Source organism: Zalophus californianus, chromosome 4 (genome assembly GCF_009762305.2).
Source record: "Zalophus californianus isolate mZalCal1 chromosome 4, mZalCal1.pri.v2, whole genome shotgun sequence".
Lineage (NCBI taxonomy): Eukaryota > Metazoa > Chordata > Mammalia > Carnivora > Otariidae > Zalophus > Zalophus californianus.
Window position 1 is genome coordinate 1,775,041 of NC_045598.1, and position 25,414 is coordinate 1,800,454.

Below are 25,414 nucleotides of genomic sequence, written 5' to 3' on the forward strand. Positions count from 1 at the left end.
CACCGTGTGTCCAAACGGACCATCTGTGGAGGCCGCGCCTGGCTCAGAGCCAGCAGGCCCCAGGACGCTGTGTGACGCTGCACCGGGGACTCGGGGTCTCTGAGCTCAGCATTCCCAGGGGCAAGGGGGGAGTCCTGGAGGAGTCTCGTGAGTGTGAAATAGGAAGACACCACGCCACCTACCGCGGGGCTAGCGGTTAGTGTCTCCACGATCGGGGTGGAAACAACTGTGTTTCTGGTTTCACTGACTTGCGCGTGTGTGGAACCCCAAAGTGACAGAGGGTCCGCACATGTTTGCTGAATGAATAAATGGGATAATGAAAGACCACGCTGGTAAGGCCAGAATTTGACAGGGGGAAAGGCCTTCCGTCCCCTAGGCCATTGCCCCAAGAGGAGGGTGACACGCGGTGGCTACAAGTTCACGTTCTGTCCCTCCTCAATCCCCGGAAAGCGCTGCCTGCCATTTTTAAGGGAACTAAAATTCAATTCTGCTCTGAAGTGCAGAGCGGTGATCCTGACTCTCCCACTAACTCTCTCACTGATTAAAGGTTACCCTGAACCCCAACAAGAGAGGTGGGAACTCACGGCCCAGGAGGAGCCCGAATCCTGGGGGACACGCGGGGGGAGGGGCAATTTCGGCATATCCTCCCCACCCCCGACCTCGGGTCTTGGGGGTTTCCAGCTTGAGTGTCAGGGCACCCATGGCCTGGAGATCTATGACCCCTTCTTATTCACTTATGATTATTAAGGGTTATCTTAACAAACACGTTATCAATAGGCAGGGTCAAGTTGAAGTGCATTAATATGATTCTGTCAATACCCAGGTTATTTCTATAACTAAAAAGGGCTGAGTGTAAAAGACAAATGTGCACATAGAACCAATAACTGACCCTGTGATTTATGCTCCCCCCGGGACACACCAAGGTGCAAAGCCCACCAGGGTCCGCCCTGGGGTCTCCGAGGCGGCACCCAGCACACTCTCCAGACATGCTTTCAGGAGCAAAGTGAGGGACGGCCAGCCTGTGGGGCTGCTGGGGGGACAAATTTTCCAGACCCTTGTCCGGGGAGCCACCTCTGCTTTGCCATCCGCAGAGCTAGGTAGATTTCAGGAAATGGAGGAAATGAGCACCAAAGCCAAGGTATATCTTGTGTGCGGCTGACGCTCATGAGGGACAAACAATGTCCCGGGGCTGCCCGGGGACACCGGGCTCTCAGAACATGAAGGAATATTCTGGAGTATCTGGCAAGGCTCTGCGAAGACTGTCCTCTCTCCAGTCTCTGAGTGGCTGCTAAAGAATGGAGACAGGTACCTGTCAGGTTCCCCCCTTTATTTGTCTTGGCAAAGCCCAGAGCCCTCAGCTCTTGGAAGCTCTTACAAATGCTCCCATTAGGTTGCTGGCCCTCCGGCATTTGTGTTAATTTGTCTCGCTGTCCCGGAGCCCTGTCAGACTTCAGGAGTGACCTGGGGACTCGGAGGCTAGGCCTGTGTGTGATGTGGCTGCGTTGCGGTCTCTTCAGGCGTCTTATCCCTAATACAGAGCTGCCTCCTGGGACGGTGGCCTCCTCTGGGTCCAGCCACGATGGCTTTCCTCCTGCACAGTGACCAAACAGAGGGGCTCCTGGGATAGCGGGCTGCTGGCTCTCCGCCCCCGACGGCCCCAGGCAAGGGGATGCCCATTCCCCTGCGGCCTGGGCTGACATACACGGAGAGCCTGGCCTCCTGGTATCAGGGGTTGGGAGGACCGTCTTCACCCCAGAATGGTTCGGATCCACCCAGGGCTCCCCAGTCTGTCCTCCACCAGGCCACAAGACAGCAAAGGTGCTGGACTCTGTGCCCTCCAGGCCTTGGTGTCCGATCCCAGGCACCCGCCCAGGTGCGCAGCCGAGCAAGGTGAGACGTCTGTTCCCACAGCGCACAGGTAGAGGCCCCAAGCACAGGCTCTTAGGGTCGCGGCAGTGGCCACCCCAGCCCCCACGATCACGGAGAACTGCCCTGGGCACAGGGTCTGGGCCGCCCACAGCCAGGATGACCCAGCCCCACGATGACCTCGGCCATCCCCTCCCCACCATGGGGCCGGTGCGGGTGACGGTGCAAGGACAGCATCTCCATGAGCCCTGCAAGGAGGGGCCCGTGTGCACCCACTCACTCACCCTTTCTACTCGGTCCAGGCGTCTGCAGTATACAGCTGTGTCTGCTCCACAGTGGGGAGACGACCACAGTGGGGCCTCAGTCCTGCTCTCGCCTTAGGAGGCATCTGATCCAGTGGGAGCAGGCCTACTGGTCAGCAGGGTTAAGAGAGCTTTGAGACGCGCACGTTCCCCTCCAGGCGCGCACGTGGGGCTGGGAAACATTCAGAGATACAGGACGGAAGCCACAGGATGGTGGGTGAGATCACAGGGGTCTCACCAGAACCACCCACTTTCTGCACCAGGTCTCCCCTGTCAGCCCCACCCCCTGGCAGGGCCTGGGACACCGCCCCCCCCCGATATCCACGGAGCTCCCTCCAGCTCCTGGCTTTTCTCCTCTTGAACCCAGGCCGTCAGAAGGAAGCCCCGGCCGCAGATCCAGGAGCCAACAGCTCTGCAGAACTTTCTCCCCGTTTCCGGGGCGTGTGTGTCCCGTTCCTGGAGCTGGCTACTGCAAGGCTCCTGGACGCACCCATGCTTCCCTTTCTAGCACTAAAAGTTATGGCTTGTCATGAGTCATTGATTGGAAGTGCCACACATCACCCGGCTCTCATGATTTACACGCTCTTCCTCTGGGGACATCAATCTTCCGGAAGCAGGAGGAGGAAGCTGTCCACTGGGGGCCAGGTGCAGTGCTGGGCAGGCCTCTCCTCCGGACCAGGGCCTGTGGAGGCCGTCCTGGGCCCCGCCCTCAGCTCACAGCCTGGCAGAGAAGGGCCTCAGAACCTGGGCCTTGGCTCCTGATGTCCACGTGGAACCGGCGGCCTTCTCCGGCCAGCCCTGCCCCATCGGCTCCCCTCCCTGTGCTCCCTCGCTGTCCTGGACCACCAGCACGTCCTCTCTGTGCCCAGAGCTCAGCCCGGCACAGAACCACAGCCAGGAAAGAAGGGCAGGCATCCCTGTGGGCTAGGACCCCAGAGACCTGTCCTGCTCCAAGCTGAGCTGCGTCTGGGTGGTGGGGCCCTGAGATCGGGAGCCACCCAGTGTACTCCTGGCAGGAGCCCCATGTCTGGCCTGGTGGGGAATTCAGAGCCCCGGCTGGAATGGCCCAAGCCCTCCAGAGGCTGGCATGTGCCAAGCTGGGGGTAACCTGCACTGTCTCCTCTCTGGAAAGGGAGATTTGGGGGGTGGTCCAGAGAAACAGGGAATCCTTGCAAACACAGCCCCCAGGGAAGGTGGTCGGGCCAAGACCTGTCCCCAGTTCTGCCCATGTCCCCATGGCATTAGATGCAGGGGGCAAAGCAAAGTCATGACTGGGTCAGGCCAAGCAAGCCACGGCGGTGCCTGCTTGTCTCCTACGATACAGCCCTGGGGAGGCCTGGGCAGGCCGCTGCCCAGACCAGAGGCTGCTGGGAGTGAGAGGCGGGGCCTGTCACCCAGGGGCCTCCCAGCCGCTACCGCCTCCAAGTGGCCTCTGGGATTCTGGGTCACGGACCTGCTGTCCACTCAGGGAGCATTTGCACTGAGGTCAGCTAAGGGGCTGAGCTGTTAACAGGGTGGCTTTGGGGTTGGAAGGGAGTGGGGAGCCCCTGGGTGGGTGGTTTTACCTTTATCTCTGGGTCCCTCATCAGAAAGATACACAGTTGTGGTGGGAACCTTGAGCTGTCTATGTCTGGGTGACCAGGGATCAGAGGCCAGGCCAGTCCACCCCTGGGGAGCCTCTGTCTTTCCCTGCCCAGCCCTGCCCTCCCACGGTGCCCCTGTCCCAGAGTCCCTAGTCCCCTTACGGGGCCCGCGGCCTCGGCTCACTTCCCACTGTGCGCCTGCGGAGGGTCACTCTACCTCTCTGAGCTTCTCCTCACCCCCAGAGAGTCGACAGCCCTTCCTAAGAGGCCTGTGCTAAGTTTTAATGTGTTTATGGGAGCCTGCTACCCAGCGTGCCCCATCCATCTGCCCCAGGGAGCATCTGCATCCAGATTCGCCTTTGTCTTCAGAGGCAAATCAAAATGCCCCGCCTGCCCTTGAGGACCCCCGGTGTGGAGCCCCCTTCCCAAGCCTGGTCTCCCCTTCCCATCTTTGGGGTGGGCTCCTCTGTCCGCCCCTACTCACCACTTCCTGCTTCAGGATTCCCCGCTCCCAGAAGGACTTGCATGCCCCCCTCCCCCGGGGTTCTTGGCAGGAGGCCGGGGGGCCTTCCGTTTTCCTAACACCTGGGCCCTTGTTGAGGCCGGTTGTCCGTTTTGTGCATTGCCCCAAAGTAGCTAATCCTGGACCCGGTGCCTTTCGAGATTTTGTTTTCACGTCTCCAAGGCGCCCTTTGTGGGTGGTGTAGACAAAAGGTGTTCATCATGAAATGAGGCCACGAAGTCCTGCCCTCAGGGGACCTCGAGGAGCCTGGACAAAAACCCAGGCCCCAGCGAGGAAGAGCTCAGGGGCGGGGATCCATTCATCCCGCTGGAGGGAAGGTGCGGGCGGACGGCCCACGGGCAGGCCGGGGGGTCCAGGCAGCGGGCACGTGCCCACGACGGGGACCCGCCAGTGAAGAGCGTGTTCTCGGCACGTCTGACGGCAGGCAAGCTGTGCCCAGAGATCCTGGGTCTGCGCGAGGCCGCGCTGGCCAGGAACATGGGTCTGAGCCGAGCTTCGGGAGGGGGCCCCTGGGAAAAGCAGGCCGGAGGTGAGTCCAGATAAGGGCTCCCCGCCTGGGGCTCTGGAGGCAGAGTAGCCGGTTTCCTTGGCCAAAAAAAGGGCTTGGAAGGTAGGACTCTGCCGTTGTCCATGCGGCTTCTTCCTCTTGCTGGACGTCGGGGTGGGTTCTCAGGGCATTGCGTGCAAGCCCCTGGCTGCAGGGTCCCCGGCAGAGGCTGGGGAGAAGCCCCGGGAGGAGATGTGGGCCGGCGGTGTAAACAGCAGCGAGGGACCTGTGTGCCTTTGGGGATGGGCCCTCTGAAGGAGCCTGCGTCCTTTCTCGGGCCGTACTTGACTGTGTAAATATTTTTCTTAGGAGTAAAGAGAGAGCCTGCATTCATGGGCTCGATCTCACTTGAAAGAACTGAGAAGTATCTGTTTAGGCATAAAAGCTGAAAACAGTGTCCAAGGCGCCTTTCAAAAAAAAACCATTTTTGTAGCTCAATCACAGCCAAGCCGATTTTTTTTTTAATGCAAAAAATAAATAAATATTACCCCGATCCCAGTTGAGAGCTCGAGAGTTTGTGTCAACACGGCCGGAGCCTTTGCGCTGGGAGCCAGGGCGGCGCTGGTGACAGACCGCCCTTCCCGGTCCCCGGCTCAGGCCCACCCGGGCCGCGGGGGCGCCCTCTCCGGGGAGGGTCCTGGTCGGGAGCGGCGCCATGGGCTGCGTCCCACAGATCTGTTCCTCCAGAGCAGAAGCTGGGATCAGGGACGGGCACTTGGACACAGGCCCCCCGCTCGGTGGCTCCGTGACCTCTGCCTGTTGTTCCAACTCTGGAGCCTCCACTTCCCTCCCGTAAAGCCAGGTGGCAACAGTTGTTGCCAGACGGGGTTGTGGAGAGAGGTGAGGGGCAGGCCACCACGCCGTGGGCGCCACGAGGAGCGCCGGCTGGTCCCCTCACGGCATCACCTCTGCGGCGGCCTCTGGGTCCAGGACCTCAGGGCAGCACGTAGGCCGGGGGGTGTGGTGCTCGCGCAGTAGGCCTTTGACGTGGACAGAAAACCAAGGATGAGAATTGTCCTTTAAAAATCCCGTCTTCCTGGGAAGGGAGGCCCCACAGGTGAGGCTGTGGGCATCCCTGGCCAAGAACTGGATGAGTGTGAAATGTGGCTGTCCCGAGAGTCCTGGTCATTGGCTTATCAGGCCCATTCAGAGGGCTCTGTTCCGTTGGGCAGAAACCCTCCCGAGAGGGCAGGTGACACGACGAAGGGGTCGCCAGCTTCCTCCTTGACCTGTCTGGCCAGGCTGTGTCTCCGGCAGGAGCCCGAGCCCCTGGTCCCCTAGAGGTCATCAGAGGGAGGACAGCGTGGAGAGGGGTCTCGACCCACCACCTGGGCCCCGGCCCGCCCTCCCAGCACAATCCTGGGCCGTGACCCCCACCCACAGCCGCTCCTTCCAGGGGAGGGGTCTGGGAATCAGCTTCAAGCCACTCCAGCCCCAGCCCCGCACCGCTGGGTGGAGAACACCAGCGCCAGCGAAGGAGAAACAGGCTGGAGGGCGTCTGGCTCAAGGGCCAGGACTGGGAGGTCAGTCAGTGAGAGCGCCGGGGGTCGTCTCGGGCCCCAGGCCAGGCGGGAGGCTTCGCCGGCTTCTTTCTGGGTTTGGAGGCCAGGAGGCTGGGGCTCCGTCGGGGCTCCCTCCTGTGGGCATGGTTTCAGATACCTCAATAATGGAGTATTTTGAAGGGAAAGAGGCCTTCTGGGATCCATTTGTGACACCGACCAGAAAGCTCAGCCCCCCTCGGGGGACACGCCAGAACTCCAGAGCTGTGAGTGTGTGAGATGTCTGTGTGTGTGTCTACTCTCGGCTGACTTTCTGGAGAACAGAGGGTATTTATTTTAAGAGTCAAAAAAGATGTTTTGACCAACCCCACTTAGCTCAATCCTGGCACCGAGACCCGGGAGAGAAGAGAAATGCCGGAGGTCAAACCTCCCTTTTTTGGCTAAAATGCTTAATCAAAACACACCTAATACTTCTGCCGGGGTGTGGAGGTGGGGTTGGGAGCAGCCCCTGCTACTGCCAACAGCCGACCAGCCAGCAACGCGCGTGCGGAGGCTCAGCTAGCAAAATAAAGAGGTTTTTCAGCAAAGCGGCAGCCTTGGCGGGAAGGCCTGGGCTGAGAGGCTCCAGGAGGGGTGCGTCCGGTGGGTTCTCACCCTAGGTCAGTGGTGGGTGAATAGCCGATGATGATGAGGGTGCCCGCCAAGGTGGGCTGTTAAACAGGGCAGGTAGAGAGAAGCTGCTGGAACGGGACTTCCAGAACCAGACTCAGACCCCCGCTCTGAGAGGGGCAGTCCTGTCTTCGAAGTCCTGCACGGCTTCTTCCCTCTCTGCATGACATGAAGGGGTGGGGGCCTCCTTCGGGTCACCTGTGGTCCTGCAGCTGGGCTTCCGGGCGGCCACACTGCAGCTGGAGGGGGCTGAGGACCCGGCTGGGGAGCGGTGCACAGACCCTGCCCACCCAGCCCTGCTCTGCATGGATGCGCTCCAGTCCGTCTGGGCTCTCGCTCCGTGTGCCATGCATAGCAACCTGACCTCTTAGGGACAGTGTGGTCTGAATGCCTATCTCCATGTCCCCATCTGACCACGGACTCCTGGATGGGTGGCCACCATCTCTGAGCTGGTGCACAGACCTCAAGGGACTCTTCCCAGAATGCGGAGAAGACCCTCGAGACCACATAACAGGTGGATTTCCTGGGATGCTCCATCCCCTTTGGCCACTCTTAGCCTCAGACAAAAGGCAGGGGTTCTGGCCACCCTCAGCCCGAGGCTTGTGGAACATGGCGGGTCTGGACAGAGGACGGCTGTGTAAGGGACAATGAAGCTCTGGGGAGCGAGGTTGCACTCGTGCTGTGCCCCATCTGCAAGGAGTGATGGAGAATGACCAGGCTCTCCTCGGAAAGTCTCTCCTGCTGGTGTTTGACCAAGTGCCTCTGGTTGAACCGGGAGTGGCCCACGCAGGTGCCTCAGACGCTGGTCAGGGAGCTCACGGGACTGAGACTCCCACACTGCGGGCACACAGCCTGTGCCACCTTCAGAGACAGAGGCTGCCATGCGCTGTCTGGAGGCCGGAGCCGCGGGCCCCCAGCTGCCTCTCTCTGCAGGCTAGGCCGCTGCCCTGGACACTCCCCACTGCGGAGCAGCGAGGACAGAAGATCAGGGCCGCCAAAAATCAAAGTGAAACACGGCAGGGATGGCGCACAGGCCAGCAGAGGGGCCGACTGGCAGAGGGAGAGTGGCTCCCACCCTGAGCTCAGGACGGAGCAGGCTGGAGACCAGATGGGTCTGTGTGCGGCCACGGTGCTGACAGGGCCCCTGGATGACCCTCCCGTGGGCTGACAGAGTGGCTTCCTTGTCCTCCCCGGAGCTCTCCATGACCGACTGCCTGGGAGAAGAGAGCTGGGTGTCGGGCCTGAGCTCCCAGCAGCGCACCCTCTTCCTCACCAGGAAGCGGACGGTGCCTCCTTGCTAATGTCCGACCAGAGGGCAGCCAACGCCTGCTTGCAGCCCACGCCCCCGCCTCTGGGCCCAGGATTGGCGTGCGAGGGGGCAGCTGTGAGACGGCGCTGGCCCTGGGAACACCGCATTGCTGATGGGGCCTGGGCATCCATCTGCTGCTTGAGGCTCAGCTGCAGCGTGAACCGCAGGAAAGCACCCCAACTTTCTTCCGTACTCCAGGGGAGCCCCAGGGCCACTGTGGGGTGGGGGCGTTCCTTTCACCAGACCCGGGCCCGTGCCCTGGGCTGGAGCCAAACCAGGAGGGATTCCACCCAAAATCGAGCTCAGAGCTTTGCCTTCAGCACAACCTCGGGTGCCTCGGACAGGCCACAGCCCTCCGAGCCTCTGTCCCCTTCCAGACACGGCGGCTCCGGAAGCCTGAAGTCAGCGCTCACACTGCAGGTTAGAAACGTGCACGGGCTCCACGCAGGGGCGGACGCAAGCTGGAGAAGGCCAGCTTGCAAATGGATCCTCAACGAGAGTCCCGTGCTGGCCTTGACACGGGCAGCACGCTTTCCCTGTCTTTGCGGGGCGACCGCACAGTGTCCGCACCTCAGTCCAGAGGGGTCACGGCTCAGGGCTCAGGAGCTCCCAGCAACGGGGACAGGGCTCTCTCCTCCCATGGTCGTGTGCGGTGCCCCGGGCACTACACTCCTCAGGAAGTTAAAGCGCGGTGTTGTCCTTCTGGATCAAGCTGCCCCGTCCACGAGGGGCAGATCCGTCCGGTCCCAGGGACCCCATCACCCAAGCATGGACCCCCCCGTGCTGTGTGAGGCTGACAGCGGCCTCCATCCTGCTGGCTGGCCGTGTCTGGGGTGCAGGCCTGGGCAGCCCCTCGCGGGAGGGTGGACCCCATCCCTGGCCTTTGGGCGTTGGTGAGCACAGCCCCTTTCTGGAAGCCACAGCTCAGCTGAGATCCAGGCAGTCGGCCCTGCTCTCTCGTCCCCTCTGCCAGTCGACTGAGCCACCGACCAGCGTTCCTGGCTCTGGATTCAGAGTGGAAAGCAGACACACGAAAGCGTAGAAACACAGGCCCTGCTGCTGGCCAGACTCGGCGCCCAGCATCGGGGTTGACCTCCCACGGGCCCCTCCAGCCCGGCCCACGGATGACCTGGCCCCTCGCGGATGCCCCGGGAGGCCTCCGTGGTCTCCGTGGTGCTCACCTTCTCTGACTCATTCCCTTCGTACTTATGACCACCTTCCAAACCACAATTTCAGAATCTATTAGAAGAAACATAAAATCCCCAACTGTTTAGAATTCTCAGCATTTAAAAGTATGACTTATTGTTGTTACAGCTGAGCCGGGCAGACATGCGCCCGGGCCCCTCACCCGGCCTGCGTGGGCATGGCAGGGCACTCTGCACTCCTGGTTTGTAATTTGGAAGAGCGGTAGTGTAATTTTAAGGGGAGGGTAAATAAAACCCCCGGATTCGACACCATTTCTCATGTTGTTTTTCAAATATTAGTTTCTATCTCGGTTTCTATTCTTATGGAAACGACGTCACAATTTATATATGTGTCTACGCCCAGCATTTGTGATCCAGAGGGCAAAATCCCATTTATACAGCTAATTTGTCAGTTTGCTTAGCTTAGAAAGCACTCTGGGACCCGTCCCTCAAATGCCGTCCCTCTGGAGTGGAGCTCGGCGGTTTTTAAGAAGAGACGCCAGGCAGGCGAAATTCTACAGCTCTGCAAAGCCGAGCCAAGAAAAGCCCCGAGTCAGAATTGTCGGGTGGGAGAAAGACCCAGAACGGCTGGTGCCTTCTCTCCTCACTAACCCGAGCCCGTGTCGGCGGCAGAGGGCAGGGCCGGAGCTCCTGGCATAGCCATAGGAGCCCCCCCGCGGCTGGAGGGGCCGGCCATCACTGGTCACCCTAGGGTGCTTCCGTGCCGTGGGCACTGCTGCGTTCTGCCTTCGCCTGATTTCCTTGGAGAAGCTTCCTCCAAAAACCACATCCACTTCCCAGGGGCCTGGGATAAAGAGCAAGTTAGCATGCTGCCCCCTCTGCTCTGCCCCAGGAGAAGCAGCGGAGAGATGGCGTCCAGGCTCAGCCCGCCAGCCCACCTCCGCCCTCCGCCCCTGCCTCCTCCACTGCGGCTCCCTGTGTGGTGAATCGGGCTGCTCAGCCGGACTTTGCCTCCCCAGGTAGACTGCAAGCCCCGTGCGGGCCACACAGTGCCCAACGCGCTCCCGCTCGCCCTGCAGGGCTGCGCGGCTTGCAGGCAGGGTTAGAGGGCACAGGGAGAGAGGCCGTCGCCCGTCTCAGAATGCCTTCCTGCCCCCCTTGGACAGTTTTTGGTAATATGTGTGGCTTCCCTTAAGGACCAGGGTGAGCTGCTCAGAGCGGCTCCTGCCCCATAAGGAACCAGCTGCCTTCCTGGGGAGCTGGCGTCCGGGAGGGGTCCTTGGCATTCTCAGCAAACGAGGAGACACTGTTGGGATAAAAGACCTGACTTCCCAACAGAGCACTGTCTTGCATGTTGTGGAGAAGCCACGAGGTCTCCCTTGTCACTTCTGAGAACATCGGATCTGCCCCACGGTTTACAGCCTGAGGACGGCATCTTGTTCGCCAGACACTAACCTCCCCTTTCACAATTGTTTTGCAGCACATGCTGACCGATACAGAAGTGTCGTCCCAGGAGGGCTGCATCCAAAAGGTAGGAGAGCTGGTCCCACGCCTTCTCCCTCGCCGTGGCCCGCGTGCGATCCTGAGCTAGCGTGCGTGTGGCCAGGTCCGTGGCGCGGCCCGCCATTGGTGAGCGATGCGTTGTGTGTGGCAGAGTGCGTGTACAGGACGGGGGTTCTGATGACATTAGGACGGATGCTGGTTTGCACTGTGTCAGCAGGTAGGGGGTCACTGCACGGAACCAACCCTAACTCCTGAGAACCGGGAGAGTCGCCCCCATGGGAATGCTCAGGCCACGCAGACGCAGGAAAATTAAATAAACACAGGTCATGTTTGTTTAACCATCTCCACTGGATACTCACATGAAAAGAATACGGAGAGTGGGGGAAAAACCACAATTGGCTGCCAATTCCACAAAGCCTGTGCTGTACTCAGCCTCCAAAGAGGGCTCGGGCGGGGCGTTGAATAAGCAGCTGATCAGGTGAAAGGAAAAGTGTCCACGTGGGCATTGTTTCCTGCCCTCCTGGCGGGTGACGGAGACTCGCAAACATGAGCTCTACAAGATCCAGAGAGTAAACTAGGCCCCGGAAAAAAAAAAAAACAACAACAACAATAAATGGAGGGACCCAGAAGCGGTTCATCAGCGCTCAGCGTCCACCCAGTCCGGTCACCCACACACATGCACAAACGTAGGACACACGCACACCCACACCCACACTCAACACAGTAGCTGAACCCCTCTTTGGCGTTTTCCATGGAGTTAGGACAGTGCTCTCTCTCGCTGTGCTCGCCTCAAAGCAGCACCCAGGCGAGGCGGAGAGGGGCGCCCGCCGAGGACACCCAGATGGTGTCCCGACACCCGGGCCCTGGGTTGGCTCCCTTTCAGCATTGCGGAATGTATGCTTACAGGGACGGTCAGCCTCTGCTGGGGGAGCCCGAGGTGCATCTCAGGTGTTCCCCGAGCCCGGCTTGATGGTCTGAGCCGAGGACTCTGGGCAGAGCGCTCCTTAAGGAGGGGACCTGCCCCTTCTCACTGGGTCCAACCCCACAGATACTGATTTTGGAGAAAACCCTGCGAAGAGAGGCATTTTCTGACCCTGCAGTGACTTCCTGAAGGAGCTCTGGCCAGGGTTGATCTTTTAGCTCATTCTCGCCCATAACCCACGGTCTGCATCTGGCTGGTTCCCCGCCCTTCCCAGCCCCGCTGCCCAGGGCAGCCTAAGCCTTTCTTCCGTAAAACACGACATCCCTCCCAACAGCCCCCTTTCCCTCCTCCTGCCTCTGGGAACAAACTCGGACTTCCCTAAAGGACGTAGGTAGCAAGAGATTTCAAATAGCTTTCCCATATTTCAAAGAATCGAAGTCTTTCCTCTCCCCCCGAGAAAGGCCCCGCAGTCAAGTCCAGTGTCCTAACCTCTAGAGAGAACACGGAATCTTCATTTTTCTCACTATGAACAAGCAGCTGAGCAGGTGACGCAGGTGGGACTTGCCCCGACGGTGGGGTGAACTGGTGGGAGGTTAGAGGTGACACATTTATGGTGGGACGGACACTCGGTTGTCCGGTGTGGATACAAGGGTTGAGGCAGAAGCCAAAAAAGTTAAGTCTAAATGTGAAGATGGTGAGGAGGCCGGGGCTGGATGCTTTTGAGCCATGACGAGATGTGCCCGGGGAGAACCCCAGTCAGCACGTCCGCTCTGCTCCCGGAGCACCACGGCCCCGACGGGCCTTTTCCTTTTCTAAACCGTCAGCCCATCGGGCCCTGGCTGACCCGGTCAGAGGGCTTTCCTGAGAGCTGCTCGGGGGATGGGTGGACAGTGCCACGCCGACAGAGACCTGCTGGCATTGCTTGGCCCAGGCATCCCCTCAAACACAAAAGCTTGTAAGGCCTGGCGGAGCGGTCTGAGGTTCCCTCTCTGCACAGAATCAGCACTGACCCGATGCCCACGGCAGCTGGACACTCAGGGGGCCCTGGCGCCAGAGCAAAGGGGGCCTCGGCGGCCGGCCGGCCATTTGGAAAGAGGCCTCCTGACTCCCAGCCGGGCACCTCTGCCTCCTACCACCCCGCAGGCCCCTGTTGCAGGGGGAGGCTGCAGGCCGCAAGGGGGCTCCTCCCTCCTCCTCACGCACACCCCTCCCCACACCGAGAGCCACCGCACAGCACTCAGCCGTCCACTGAATTCTGGGATTTTTCCGGCCTCGTGCTGAACTTAGACATTATCAGCATTTGGGGCATTCAGCGTGACGAGACGGATGCCCAGGGTCAGGTTGGTGAGATGATCAAAACCTAACCCTGGTGCTTTGCTCTGGAGCCATCGGGTGAGGGTTCCATGCCCAGACAACCCGGGAGGGACGCAGGGAGGGAGGCGCAAAAATGCAAAGCCAAATGGGTTCATGCCCGGAGGCCGGAAAATGAGTAAATGTTCATTTGACCTTCCTTCCAAAAAGCAGGTCCCACCTTACCAATGTCTGTGTTACTTACAGCTGTGGAGGTCTATGCGCGCGCGCACACACATTACAGGCTATGACCACACATGCCTCAGCGTGCTGTTTTAAGGACACATTGAGTGAATTCCTCGGCAAGAGGATGTAGACCCCATTTATCAGTTCTGTGGTTTGGGAGTTTTGCGTCTGGCTGAGCTGGGCCTCTCCTCCCCCACACGTTTGGGAGCCTTACAATACTGTGGGCAATTGCCAGGGGGCCATGGGTAGGTCAGTTGACATCTCCAGCTCATCATTCCGTTTTGAGGATGATGATACGTCCGGTTCTTTATGTGCATCAGTGAAGTGCAACAAAAGGTAATTAATGCAATCAGTGGTTTGACACAGGTGCAGAAAATGTGATATTTTGTGGGGAAGTCCCGGTTATAAATTCTAAGCATTAGCGAGCCAGGTTGCTGGATGCGCCGTGGAATCCCTCTGTCAGGGCGCAGACAGGAGAGTAGGCCCTGGCCCACGGAGGTGGGCTGTGCCCACACTCGCAGCGGAGGTGGGATTCGAACCCAGGGGCGGGCGACTGTGCCTGCGATGCAGGGCGGGGCTCCCGTGGGAGTGACAGCGGCCACAGCCTGTGAGCCGCGCCAGGCTCGGCCCCGCCCCTCAGGTCCCGGGATGCGCATCCCCGCCGCGGTGCCCCACCGTGAGGGGGGGTGTCGCCTGCATCTCTCCGCTCCGACACCCGCGTGCTCTGCGTCCCCCGCAGCCCCGCACCCCCCTCCGTCCCCTGCGCCCGCGTTCTTCCACCGCCCACGGCCCCCCGCGCAGCCAGCGAGGCGCGCAGCCCAGAGCTTTGGTGCTGGTGAGACTGGGACCCGTGCTCTCCGCCGCCGTCCGGCGCTCTCGCCATCCCGGCAACCGGCCGGCGCCCTCGCCATCCGCGCAACCGCCCGGGTGTGCGCTCTGGGCGCGGAGCCCCTGATGCCTGCGAAGTCACTTTGACTGCGGGTCTGCAGGTCGGGCTTCGTGGCCTCTTCCAGCCTCGGCGCCCGGACCTCTGGGACTGCTCCCTCCGACGGACTCTATTTCGTCTCTGTTTACTTAGAGGGAAGGCCCGGGGCTCCTGCAGAGCAAACATCTGCGGGAGATAATCTAGCGAGTTGTCCATCCATCACTCGGGTCGCCCGGCTCCCTGGAGAGCCCGCTGGAGCCTGTAATAAAAAGGCCCAGCGAAGAGGCTTTGGGGACGAATAAAGAGCCGTGTTAAGGGCCCGCTGAAAATGGATGGAAGACATTATTAAGGCTCAATGGCCGTCTTATCAAAATCCAATAGGATAGACATTTGGCAAAAGGCTTAAATTTATTCTTTGACTTTCTGGAGGGCTTGAATTTATCCGTTAACAAGAGTGTAGTCCACCCGGGGAGATGGTATCAGCTAAAAGAATTTTGATTTAATCTCTCTGGTGATATGAAAAGGGGACACGCAAGCCCCCGGCCGCCTTCCCTTTGTCCCACTTTATCTTGTTTTCTTTGACCATCTTGAAAAGGAAGGACGTGTTAATACGGTACAACTGGGGGGAAAGGCAAACAAAAGGAAGTGACCTTTTCCTTTTTTTATTTTTATTTTTTCTTCTCCTCCCCTCCTCTGTCTGCCCCCACCCCACCAAAACTCAGGAATTTGCATCAGTAGGGCCAGGACTGGAAGGAGAAAGGTGCCACCCAGCCAGCGCTCTGGGGGGCAGGGGGCCGAGGGGTGCACGAGGAGTCCAAAGGAAAGAAAGCTAATGAAGTCCGGTGCTGGAAGAGGGAGCACAATGGCTTCATAAATCTCTCCCCCATCATTACGTGCAAAATGCTACAGGTCATAAAAGCCATCTGATAGCCCAGCCTGGCACTGTCCACAGAGGGTGATTGATTGATAATCATTATAATTTGTGAAATGATTATTTGGATGTTAGGACCGTGGTCTGCACCCCTGGGCTGTTGTGTGTGCATGTGATCCATAGCCTGGCCGCAGTGAGATGCCTCTGCTCTCCGGGGTCCCTCCCGGGGGGTGGGGGTGGGGGTGCTGGGTGCTGGGGGCCAGGGAAGGCTGGCCAGGGAGTCCAGGAAGACAACTCTTCAAGCTGCAAGAAGGTGGGAGTGGAGACCACAGGCAGCTGCTAAGTGTGTTTTGTGCCCGCACACCCCAAGGTTAAGCCAGGCTGTGATTCCGGCATTTGGCGGGCCTGGGTCCTGGCCTGGCCAGGCCGTGGAAGTTCAGCACAGTGCCGCATAGCCAGGTCCTGCTGTGCAGTGCTGCGTTCTGGGGTCTGTGGCTCTGGCATTGCCCTGGAGGTGGCTGGGGGCCCCGGGGAGGGTGGTGGAGAGACAACCGATGTGGCTGGACCTCTTAAGAAGGGGAGGTCCAAAAATGCAGAAGCCCCAGCAACACGTGCTGGTGGGCACACGCGGGGTTCCCGCTGGTCTTAGTCGGGCAGGAGGCTTCACCGGGTCCTTCTCATGCTTTGCCTGTGCCAGGGAGGATGGTTTCAGCAGTCTTTTTCCTTTTTCCTCTTCCCCTCCCAACCAGCAACACGCAGGTACCACCAATACCCTATAACTCACCCTCATTTTACCTGCAAAGACGCTTTATTACCCCCCCGAAAAATCACACCGGAGACCCCAGCCCTCAGAACCCTGCAATCACAATTAATAATTTGCATGTGGGATCGGTTATGTCTTTATGAAATCAAAGTGTGTTTAGCTGCCACGGAGACAGCCCCGAGTTGATTTTGATAATCTGGGGCTGAATAGACTTGCTCGGATGCAGTAAGCCCCGGACAAAAGGCTGGGCAGTGGCTGAAAGCCCTCTGACGGCACGTCTCCCTCTCCTTTGTTCGGGGGCTGCTGATAAAAGAACCAGGAGTCCATTAATTCAGTGAATGAACATATAGTAAAGTCAGTGCCTCTTGAGAACAATAATGTTGAGGTCAGCTTCGGTTGCCATGGAAACTAAGTACTCCTAAGAAGTTTGCATCCCTGATTTTGCTGAATCAAAGGCTGCAAAGCGGAGAGGTGTAGGGGGCCGCGACCAGAAAGTTGGAGAGTGCCGCCTCCGCTGGTCCCCTTCCCGAGAAGGTGCAGGCCTCAGCCCCAGGGCTCAGGGCCCAGCGCCCGCCCGGCCTCGAGTCCGGCTTCTGGCCTCCCCGCCCGCCCCTCCCAGGAGGCCTCTGATTTCACAACTGTGACGCTTATCTGAAGAGGCCGCTTAGGTGTGACTTTGGTGGCTCCAGTCCCCTGGGGCAGAAAGTCAGGCCCAAGGGAGGGGCCACAGCCTGGAGGCTCGCCGCTGCGGAGGGCGGACTCTGACCTCTGGCCACCTTGAAGCACCTGAACTTGTCCCTGGGGGGGGGCGGGCAGTGGCCCTGGGGCCCCTTCCCGCCCTGATAAGGGTGATTAATGGGCCGATAGTGGCGGTGACGAGGAGCTACGGGGCAGCTGCAGGCTGGGGGAACGACATTATAAACGTAAACTTTTTGCATTTTCAGGCCCCTAAATTGAGTTGTTTCCACTTCCCCCCCCCCCCCCCGCCCTCGCCCCATCCTGAGGATCTCCGAAACCAGCTTAAAGGGTCAGATCAGCTGGGCCAGGTGCAGATGGTTTATCACCTGCCTGCCGGGGGAGCTGTGAGTCCAGTAGGCCCGCTCTGGGCCTGGGGGTGCTGGGCGTGTGGCGGCTGCCAGCAGGCCGTGGAGGGCACGCTGCTCCCACAGACCCACCTAAGCCCGAGAGCCACACCTGGGGGGCGGGGACAGAGAGTTTAATTTCTCCTCTTTTTTTTGCAACTGAGAAAGCAATGAGCTGACTTTTCTTTCTCTCCCTGGAGCACCTCCTGAGACTCAGCCCCTGAAAGGCTTCTGGGCTGCAGTTTGGGGTCCCGGTGGAGGGAGCGTGGAGGCCCCCTCGGGGTCCACCAGCAGCCACGGGCAGGGCTTGTGAGAGCAGGTGACTTGGGGGCCCTCTCTGGGGTCAGGCCCCTCCCCCCAGCCACCCTGCTGACACTTTCTGCCCAAACTTAAATCTCAAAGGCAGAGAAAACATCACCAATTTCATAGGACAGACTCAGAAGTGGAAAACACGCCTTACCCCGGAAGGTAAACAAAGGAACTTCTCCTTTTGGCTGGAGACCCAGGGAGGCTGGGCCGAGTCCAGTGCCCCTCCCAGCCCACCCCAACCCTCTAAACCTGGTTCTGCCTGGACGCGGTGGCCCTCGGCCTTGAGCTTGGCCTCCTGCATTTCTGGCTCCTCCTTTGCGAGCTGGAGAGCTAATCCGTCTCCAGTGCCCAATCGGTCCCAGGCGTTCAGTGGGGTAACAAGACAGTGATTGGGCACAGCTCTGGGCACCGGGGCCCGCTTATTGGAGGTGGGAGGTGCGACTGCTGTGGCCGGTGCGGGGACGAGGGGGCGGAGGGGCCCCAGGTGGACGCCGGCCATGGACAGAGGGTGACAGGCCTCTCTGGGGACACCTGCAGTGGGTCAGAGCGCACAGGCAGGGGGCGTCTGCCGCAGGGCCCCCCTGGAAACCGCACAGAACCTCGGGGCGTCCAAAGGGGCTCTCGGGGGGCAGGGCGCTAGGAAAGATCGTTCTCAGAGCAGGACGCCTCTCGCACTGGGTAATGAAGCGGATTTATTATCTACATTACCGGCTTTAGAGGAGCCAGATGGTGGTGTCAATAAAGTCCGTAATCTTCAGGGGGGTGCAATAGTGAGTTAATTAAATTGTGCCTCACTATTAGGAGAGAAAAATATATCAGCTCTGAGGCCTCTTTAGCGTCTTCTGTTTTAAACCCACAGACACACACCTCCGCAAAGCCCGCATCACTGGCTTGGGGGGCTGCTCTCAAAGGAGAAACCCCGGGGCTCACCTCCGCTCTGAAAGCCCCGCACCGTCCATCAGTGTGATGATCATCATTCTGAGAATAAGGCAGATTTCTGGTTTTACACAGAGATACCGAGGTGGCTGGTCCCTCTCAGGGTAAAAGACAGCAGAGTGAGAGATGCTGGGAGCGCTTGGGGTCCCCTCCCTCTGCCCGGTCACTGCCACTCTGCCCCCTTCTCTCTCGTGCTGAGCACCCCAGGCCTCGAGGGAGACCTGGCTCCTGAGTCCCCTCAGATGCTGTTCCCTGGGGAGGGCTTGGGGGCCAGGTTATGCGGGTGCCCCTCGCCAGAGCCCAGGACCCCACCCCATCCCTGTGCAGGCCTGTGGGAGCCCTCAGGGAAGCCTCTCAACTTGATACAAGATGACAGGGCCTGCATGTGGGGGTCTCTGCAGCCTGCCCAGGGGTGGAAGCTCTCGGCCAGGGAAGGCTGTGTCCCATGCACCCCATCAACGAGGTCACCTGCCGTCCGAGCAAGTGGGCATCTGCGCCGGGCTTGCGGAGCGGACAGGCCCACCAATATCCCGGCTGGCCCGTTCACCATCTTCCCTGAGCCGTGGCTCTGGCTTCCTGTGTCGGCAAGGATGTGGGTGTGGTGGTCCTGGAGGTTGGGGGGAAGCCTCTAGCCTCCGCCCTGCCTCCCATAGCAGCTTCGACAAGGCTCATGTTGCCGTTGGGCTGACCGTGCACTGAGCCTTGGGGGAGGGCACGGGGCCAGGAGGAGGGTGGGAGGGAAGGAGAGCAGGCAGGTGTGGGGGGCTGACCTTGTCCCCACGAGGGGGTCCTCTGTTGCTGTCATTTATAGAATGCCTAACATTAACCAGCCACTTGATGTCCATCGGTTCACTTACCCCCGATCACCCCAGATAGGTGTTCTTGTCCCCACTTTACTGAGCAGGAAACTAAGGCACAGAGAATTTAAGTCACTTGACTAGGCCACACGATTCAGCAGAGAGGCGTTTTCAACGCCAGCCAACAAGACTCTGAAGCAAGTGTCCTCGAGTACCGGGTCCTAGCATGTGCTCCGAGCATTCCCCCAGCTTTGCTCCCCTGACAGAGAGTCCGAGCTCACCCACACTTTCAAAGTTCAGATGGCGCTAAGTCGTCGAGTTCAGAGAAAGCTGAGTCAGAGCGGGGCTGTGCTCGTTGGAAGTAGGTGTATCAGTCAGCTGTTGCCACAATAATGCCGTGTAACAAGCCGTCTCCAAACTCGGTGGCTTAAAACAATATTCGCTGGTTCTCACTGACACGCGTGCACGTTGGCTGGTCCAGGCTGGGCTCAGCTGGGTGTGGTTTGCTCTGGACGTCCGTCGGCCTCGTGGACCAGTGGGCTACATGGGGCGTGTGGTTGTCATGGCAATGGCCGAAGAAGAGGTGGGCACCCACAGTCATTGTGGGGCCAAGGCTCCGAAGGAGTACGTTCCTCCCGCATCCGCCACAGCTGGCAGCACAGGGAGGGAGGAGGTGCCGCTCATGGCGGGGATGCGGTCATAGGGCAGGGGGCATGGAGGAGGGGACGCCAGCACATTCTATTGTGGCGGGCTTCCTGTAGGAGGAGGTACTGGAGCTGACATGTGGCCGGTTCCCAGGTGCAAGTTAAAGTGGGGAGAGTCACTTGAGGTGTGCGGAAAGAGAACGGAGTCCGTGCAGAGTCCGTGCACTGTGAGCACGCAGGAAAAGACAAGGACACCTCGCTGGCACAGGTCCCCTGCCTCGCCGGCTTCCAGGGTCTCTGAGATGCACGCAGCCCAGGGGGATGGGCCCCCTTTCCCAGAGGGGCTCTGATCTGCGGCCTGGAATTGCCAGGGGAAAGCAATGCCAGTCCGTCTTAGGGGTGGTCCCGGGTCCCTTTGCTGGGAGGGATTCAGGAGACCCCGTAGGGAAGGGGACTAGGGTGGCGGAGGGTAAACCACCGCAGGCCAGCCCCGGGCCCTAAGAGAGGCATTTGGACAACCTCCCACTAAACAGACGGCTTCGCTCTCCGGCCACATGAAGAACCATAAGTACTTAGGACCAAGTGACCAAAGCCAATCTGAGAAAGCTACACACGATGTGATTCTGGCTCCATGATGTTCTGGAAAAGGCAAAGCCACGGAGACGGTAAAATGAACTGTGGTTCCCAGGGATAGGGGGAGGGAGGGGCGAGCAGGTGGAGCTCAGGAGATTTGTAGGTCAGTGAAGCTGTTCTGTGTGATCCTACAGTGGTGTCTACATGACCCTGATATTTATCTGGACCCACAGAAAGCACAACGGACCCCAACAGCGAAGCCTGATATTAATCGTGGGCATTACTTGATGATGTGTCAGTCCTGGCTCATCAGTGGTAAGAAATGACCGCACGAGCACAAGACATCAGTAGCGGGGAAGCTGGGGGGGCAGGGGGGATGGGAACTCATCGTACTTTACGCTCGCTTTCCTATAAAACAAACTGCTCTAAAAAACAAAGACGATTCATTTTTTAAGAACAGCGTTTCAGAAAAGTGGCATATCACACGCACACACATCTTCTATGAAGCCTCATACATGTGTAAGGACATACATATGGGAAAAGGCTGCACGGGAATAATACAGAAGGGATAATGTCCCTCTTTGCTGTGACATAATGTCTGATGTTTTATAAAGTGAACACCCGTACGGGGTACTTTGCTTATGAAATATGTTGACTTACGTGAAGTGCTTATCCAGTGCCCGGCCCACACCAGCACCAGATGGCAAAGGTCACCACCACCGTGGTGGGTGGTGACGGCCAGATGTGGGCACCGTTCCCGTTTGCTGGATCATAAACCCCCTGTGGTCAGGATTCCCTATCCTGCCTACGTGCGGGGCCGCTCACGGAACGTCTGAGCCTCTGCCTTCCGGGGCCGCGGTAGCACGGGGCCCTCTGCCCACCTTGTGGTCGGATGAACCACCTGGCCCGTGGGCATTTCTAGACCCAGCAGCCACTGGCCGGCCTGACAGCCCCCGGAGCTCTCTGCCCTCCAACACTGTGGCCAGAAAGTTCTGGAGAGGTCCCAGCAGTTACCATAGGCAGAGCCATCCTGTGAATCACACGAGGCATATGGGAGAAACACAGCCATGTGCTGTTTTGTTCGGCTTCCTGGTTTTGGAGTCTGTCATTGCAGCGTGACCTTGTCACGTACCCATTCAGCAATACTGACCAAGCACCTACAGTGCACAGGTGCTGGAGACACAAATTGGAATTCCTCGAGGTCTCTATTCTCCCGGGGTTCCTGTCCTTCCGAGACCCCAGTCACCTGTGCTGTTGGGCCTCGGCAGCCCTTGTTCCTTGGGGCATGGCCCCTGGGGACACCCGGCTGCAAAGTTCCAAATCAGTTACCGCTCCTCGTGGTGGGGCACGCTTCCAAGAGCCTCTTGGGCTGTTTGCTCTGGTCATTTCTGGCAGAGGTGACCCCACCTTGCCATGTTGGCTTGGCCGTGTCCCTGCAGGTTGGTGATTCAAAGGAGTCATTTCTCTGGGCCATTTTTCCTTTTTATCCCTTGTTATATACAGAGGAAATTGTGAGGATAACAAATTGATTTTGGCCAGGAAGAGTGGGATTCTTAATTTAACAGATTCAGGGTGAGTGCACCGTTTTCTTACTTAATAATATTTCCTTCTTTGAATAATACCCTCTTTCGGCACCGGCCTCTTTGTATGCTAACAGGATTCATCATATTCCACCTGACACCCCCTTCCATCAGCCAAGGCTGTGTTGGTGAACGGTTTCTTCTCACCCAGTTAACAAGATGTTTCTCCAGTACCGTGTTGATAAATTAAGTAATAAAAGGCAAGACTTATTATTTTATATTGGAACCTTGCCTCTGTTATTCCTGAGCAATGGCCAAGATTCAGAGTATTAGCCACAGAAATGTTTGCATTGCCGGGGATGGAAAATTATCACATAAAGAGAGTCTGATATGGTGTTCATCACGGATCAGCTGAGAGGAAGGAGAGACTCAAAAACAAACAAAAATAATAATAAAAATCCTCTTCCCCAGCCTCACGCTGGGTGCGAGGGGATAGGAGTGCGGGTGCACGTTTGGAGTTGCCCTGAGAGTGTCCTGCGTGCCGCGGGCGGGCCGGCACTTTGTCTGAGCCTCCCGAACCTGAGGCTCTGGGTGACCAAGGCCCCGAAAGGGCAGATAATTATCGGAAGAGAATCTGAAGCGTGGGCACCCCAGAGAGCAGCAGAAATAAAGTGAGGAGGAGGAATTTTGAATAGATTTCCTCCCTTTGTATTTCCGTTTTGGACGAGAAATGCAGAGGCAGGAGTAAAGGGGAACGGGCGAGGTAGAGAAAAACGTCAAGTTAGCCTTCAGGAAGGTCTGGCTTGTCAGGGGCTGTCCTAGGTTGGGAGGAGCTGGGGGGATGAGGGCCATCTTTGTCCCGTGTCTGCCAACGTGCCGCCCTCCAGGAGGGAGAACCAGCCCGAAGGGAGGCCTGTGTCTGTCCCCACTCACTCACCCACGAGGAGGGTCAAGGCCCACGCAGACCAGAAGGTGCCAGGGTGGGCGGGACAGCCCCCATGCCCGGGGCACGACTGTGTCTGTGTGTGTGACGTCGGGCCATGCTGGGGCCAGGGTGCGGGCAGGCCGAGGCCACGTCTGCGTGCTCACTGCTGTGCCCCCGAGCCTGGCCGAGGTGACAAGCGTGGGCCACCTCTGGAGCGTGCTGGGTGCCTCACAGCAGCCCTGGAAAACAGATGCTCTTCTTCCCTGGGCCTCAGACAGGCGAACTCACCCACCTAAGGTCACGCAGACAGTAAGCTGCAACCTTGGCGCCTGTAAAAATGCTCCCAACCCAGACTCTGAAACCTGAGGCCCTGCCCAGGGGGCCCCAGCAAGGTGTTTTCACCCTCTGGGATCATCCACGTCCCTAGGTGTCTGAAAATGCACATTCCCCAAAAGCAGGTCCTAATTTTGGGGCCTCCCCCTGGCCTGGGCTGGTGCCCATCTCCTCTCCCGGTGGTTTTCCTGATTGGCATGCTGTCCCCAGTCTCTCCTCGTGCTAATGCAACAAACATCCAGCACCCCAGTCACCTTATTACACACCCGGGACTTTTCTTTAATAATCACCGTTTGGCCCCCAAAGCGTCACTGTAATACTCCTCAAAGCCCTCCTCCCGCTTTGGGTTTCCCAACATGACACATGCCACACCTCCACAGAAGCCCCCCCCACACGATGTGGTACAAGGAGAGATTTGCGTCTCCCCGCACTTCGCTCCTGGCCCCCCTGTCACTCACAGGGGGGACTCTGCTCTGCCAACAGGACAACACAGCCTCGGGTGTATGCACCCCGGCAAGGGCCCCGCCCTGCTGCTCCCATGGGAGCACCTCCAGAGGTGGTCTGGTTCCTGTGGCTTTGGGGGCCAGACCCCCAAACACAGCTTCGGTGACATTCAGGGTTTGCTCAGCTAACCCCAAGGGTTGCCTTTTTGCTCAGCCTCCACTGAGCTGCTAAGCAGCCACCATGAAGGCCTGTCCATGGCACTTTTCTAAGGGCTTGGGGGGTGAGGTCTGGTGGTGGAAAGATCTCAGAAGGCAGAATATTGTCCAAGGGTTTCTTTATTCTCCGGCACCTTGATTTCCTCATCTGTAGAGTGGAGGTGAAAATAGCTTCTGCCTCAAAGTTGTGGAGAGTGATGACATTAGATGTTATGCATAGAGCACACCTAAAATAGCACCTGGTGCAAGCTTATGACTACGAGTGAGAGCAAGGTGGTGATGGCGGTGATGGCGGTGATGGCGGTGATGGCGGTGTTGGCGGTGCTGATGGTGCTGATAGTGGAGATGGTGATGATGGTGATGATGGTGGTGATGATGATGGTGGTGATGGTGATTGTGATGATGGTGATGATGGTGATGATGATGGTGATGGTGGTGATGATGGTGGTGGTGGTGATGGTGATGATGATAGTGATGATGGTGGTGGTGATGATGATGATGGTGTTGGTGGTGACGGTGATGATGATGGTGATGGTGGTGGTGATGATGATCATGGTGGTGGTGATGATGATGATGGTGGTGGTGGTGATGGTGATGATGATGGTGATGGTGATGGTGGTGATGGTGGTGATGGTGATGATGATGATGATGATGGTGATGATGATGATGATGGTGGTGATGATGTTGAGATGGTGATGGTGGTGATGGTGGTGATGGTGATGGTGATGATGATGGTGGTGGTGATGATGATGGTGGTGGTGATGGTGGTGATGATGATGGTGATGGTGATGATGATGATGATGGTGGTGGTGATGATGGTGATGATGGTGATGATGGTGATGATGGTGATGATGATGATGATGGTGATGATGGTGATGATGATGATGGTGATGGTGATGGTAGTGATGGTTAAGGTTGGTGATGGTGGTGATGAGCCTTTGAGGGTCATGCAAACACAATCATTACATGGGGGAGCCAAGAGCCCAGGAGAGGACATCCACAGAGGGGTCATAAGACCCCTGAAACTCCATCTACCATCAGTTGGTGTGACCTGGGGAAGGTCACTTATCCTCTCAGGACCTTGGTTTCTGACCTGGCAACATAGGGTGGACACTCTGTACCCCACTCAAGTTTCTGGTCTGGGAGGAGCCCAGAGATAAGGCCCGGAGCAGTGCACTGGCGGGCACCTCACAAACATGAGGCAGCACTGAAAAAAAAAAACAACAGGAAGAGACGGAAAGGAAAGTCATAAACGTCCCTCACTTACTGGCCCTCCAAGATGACCTCTCACACAGAGAAGCAGGCCTTGGGGAGTTAATAAGAAATACAGGACTTCCTGCAAGATAGCAAGTGAATTGTGAACCGTGAATTACTTTTTTCCTTTGAAAAATGATGTAGTCGGGTCAAAATATTTTTGCATTTCAAACACTTGAGTTCCTTTGTCCTTGGGGCTGACATGACTTGGTTTCCATGCAGCCTCACAATGCGGGGAAACATCTTTTAACTGCCAGACGGCCCTCCCGATAAGCCCGCCAATTCATAATGTGCATTCAGAAAGCTGTAGTGGGTGAGAAAGCAGAGGCCTTTGCAAAATCTATTTACACAGCAGGGAGAAGCCTTTTCACCCCCTAGGTAAACAGGCCGAGCACAGGCTGTTGAGCCCCGGGGCGGGT

The 25,414-nt window shown here is 58.3% G+C and overlaps 1 protein-coding gene and 1 long non-coding RNA gene across 10 annotated transcripts in view; one reads left to right on the forward strand and one right to left on the reverse strand.

The window, feature by feature from the left end:
• Nucleotides 1-25,414, forward strand: part of PRDM16 (PR/SET domain 16) — a 312,932-nt gene that overhangs the window by 141,042 nt on the left and 146,476 nt on the right. For 8 of the 9 annotated variants that reach the window (XM_027576118.2, XM_027576134.2, XM_027576124.2 and 5 more), the window contains one exon: nt 10,924-10,974. In XM_027576118.2, coding sequence (XP_027431919.1) covers nt 10,924-10,974 — 51 coding nt within the window. Of the gene's footprint in view, nt 1-4,665; nt 4,804-10,923; nt 10,975-25,414 lie in introns of those variants that run through there. The other variant, XM_027576195.2, reaches the window with a different exon arrangement.
• Nucleotides 1,331-4,370, reverse strand: LOC113912654. Its single transcript, XR_003516917.1, has 3 exons — nt 4,236-4,370; nt 2,151-2,340; nt 1,331-1,591 (listed from the first exon to the last, which is right to left on the reverse strand). It is a non-coding gene; the product is annotated as an uncharacterized LOC113912654 (long non-coding RNA).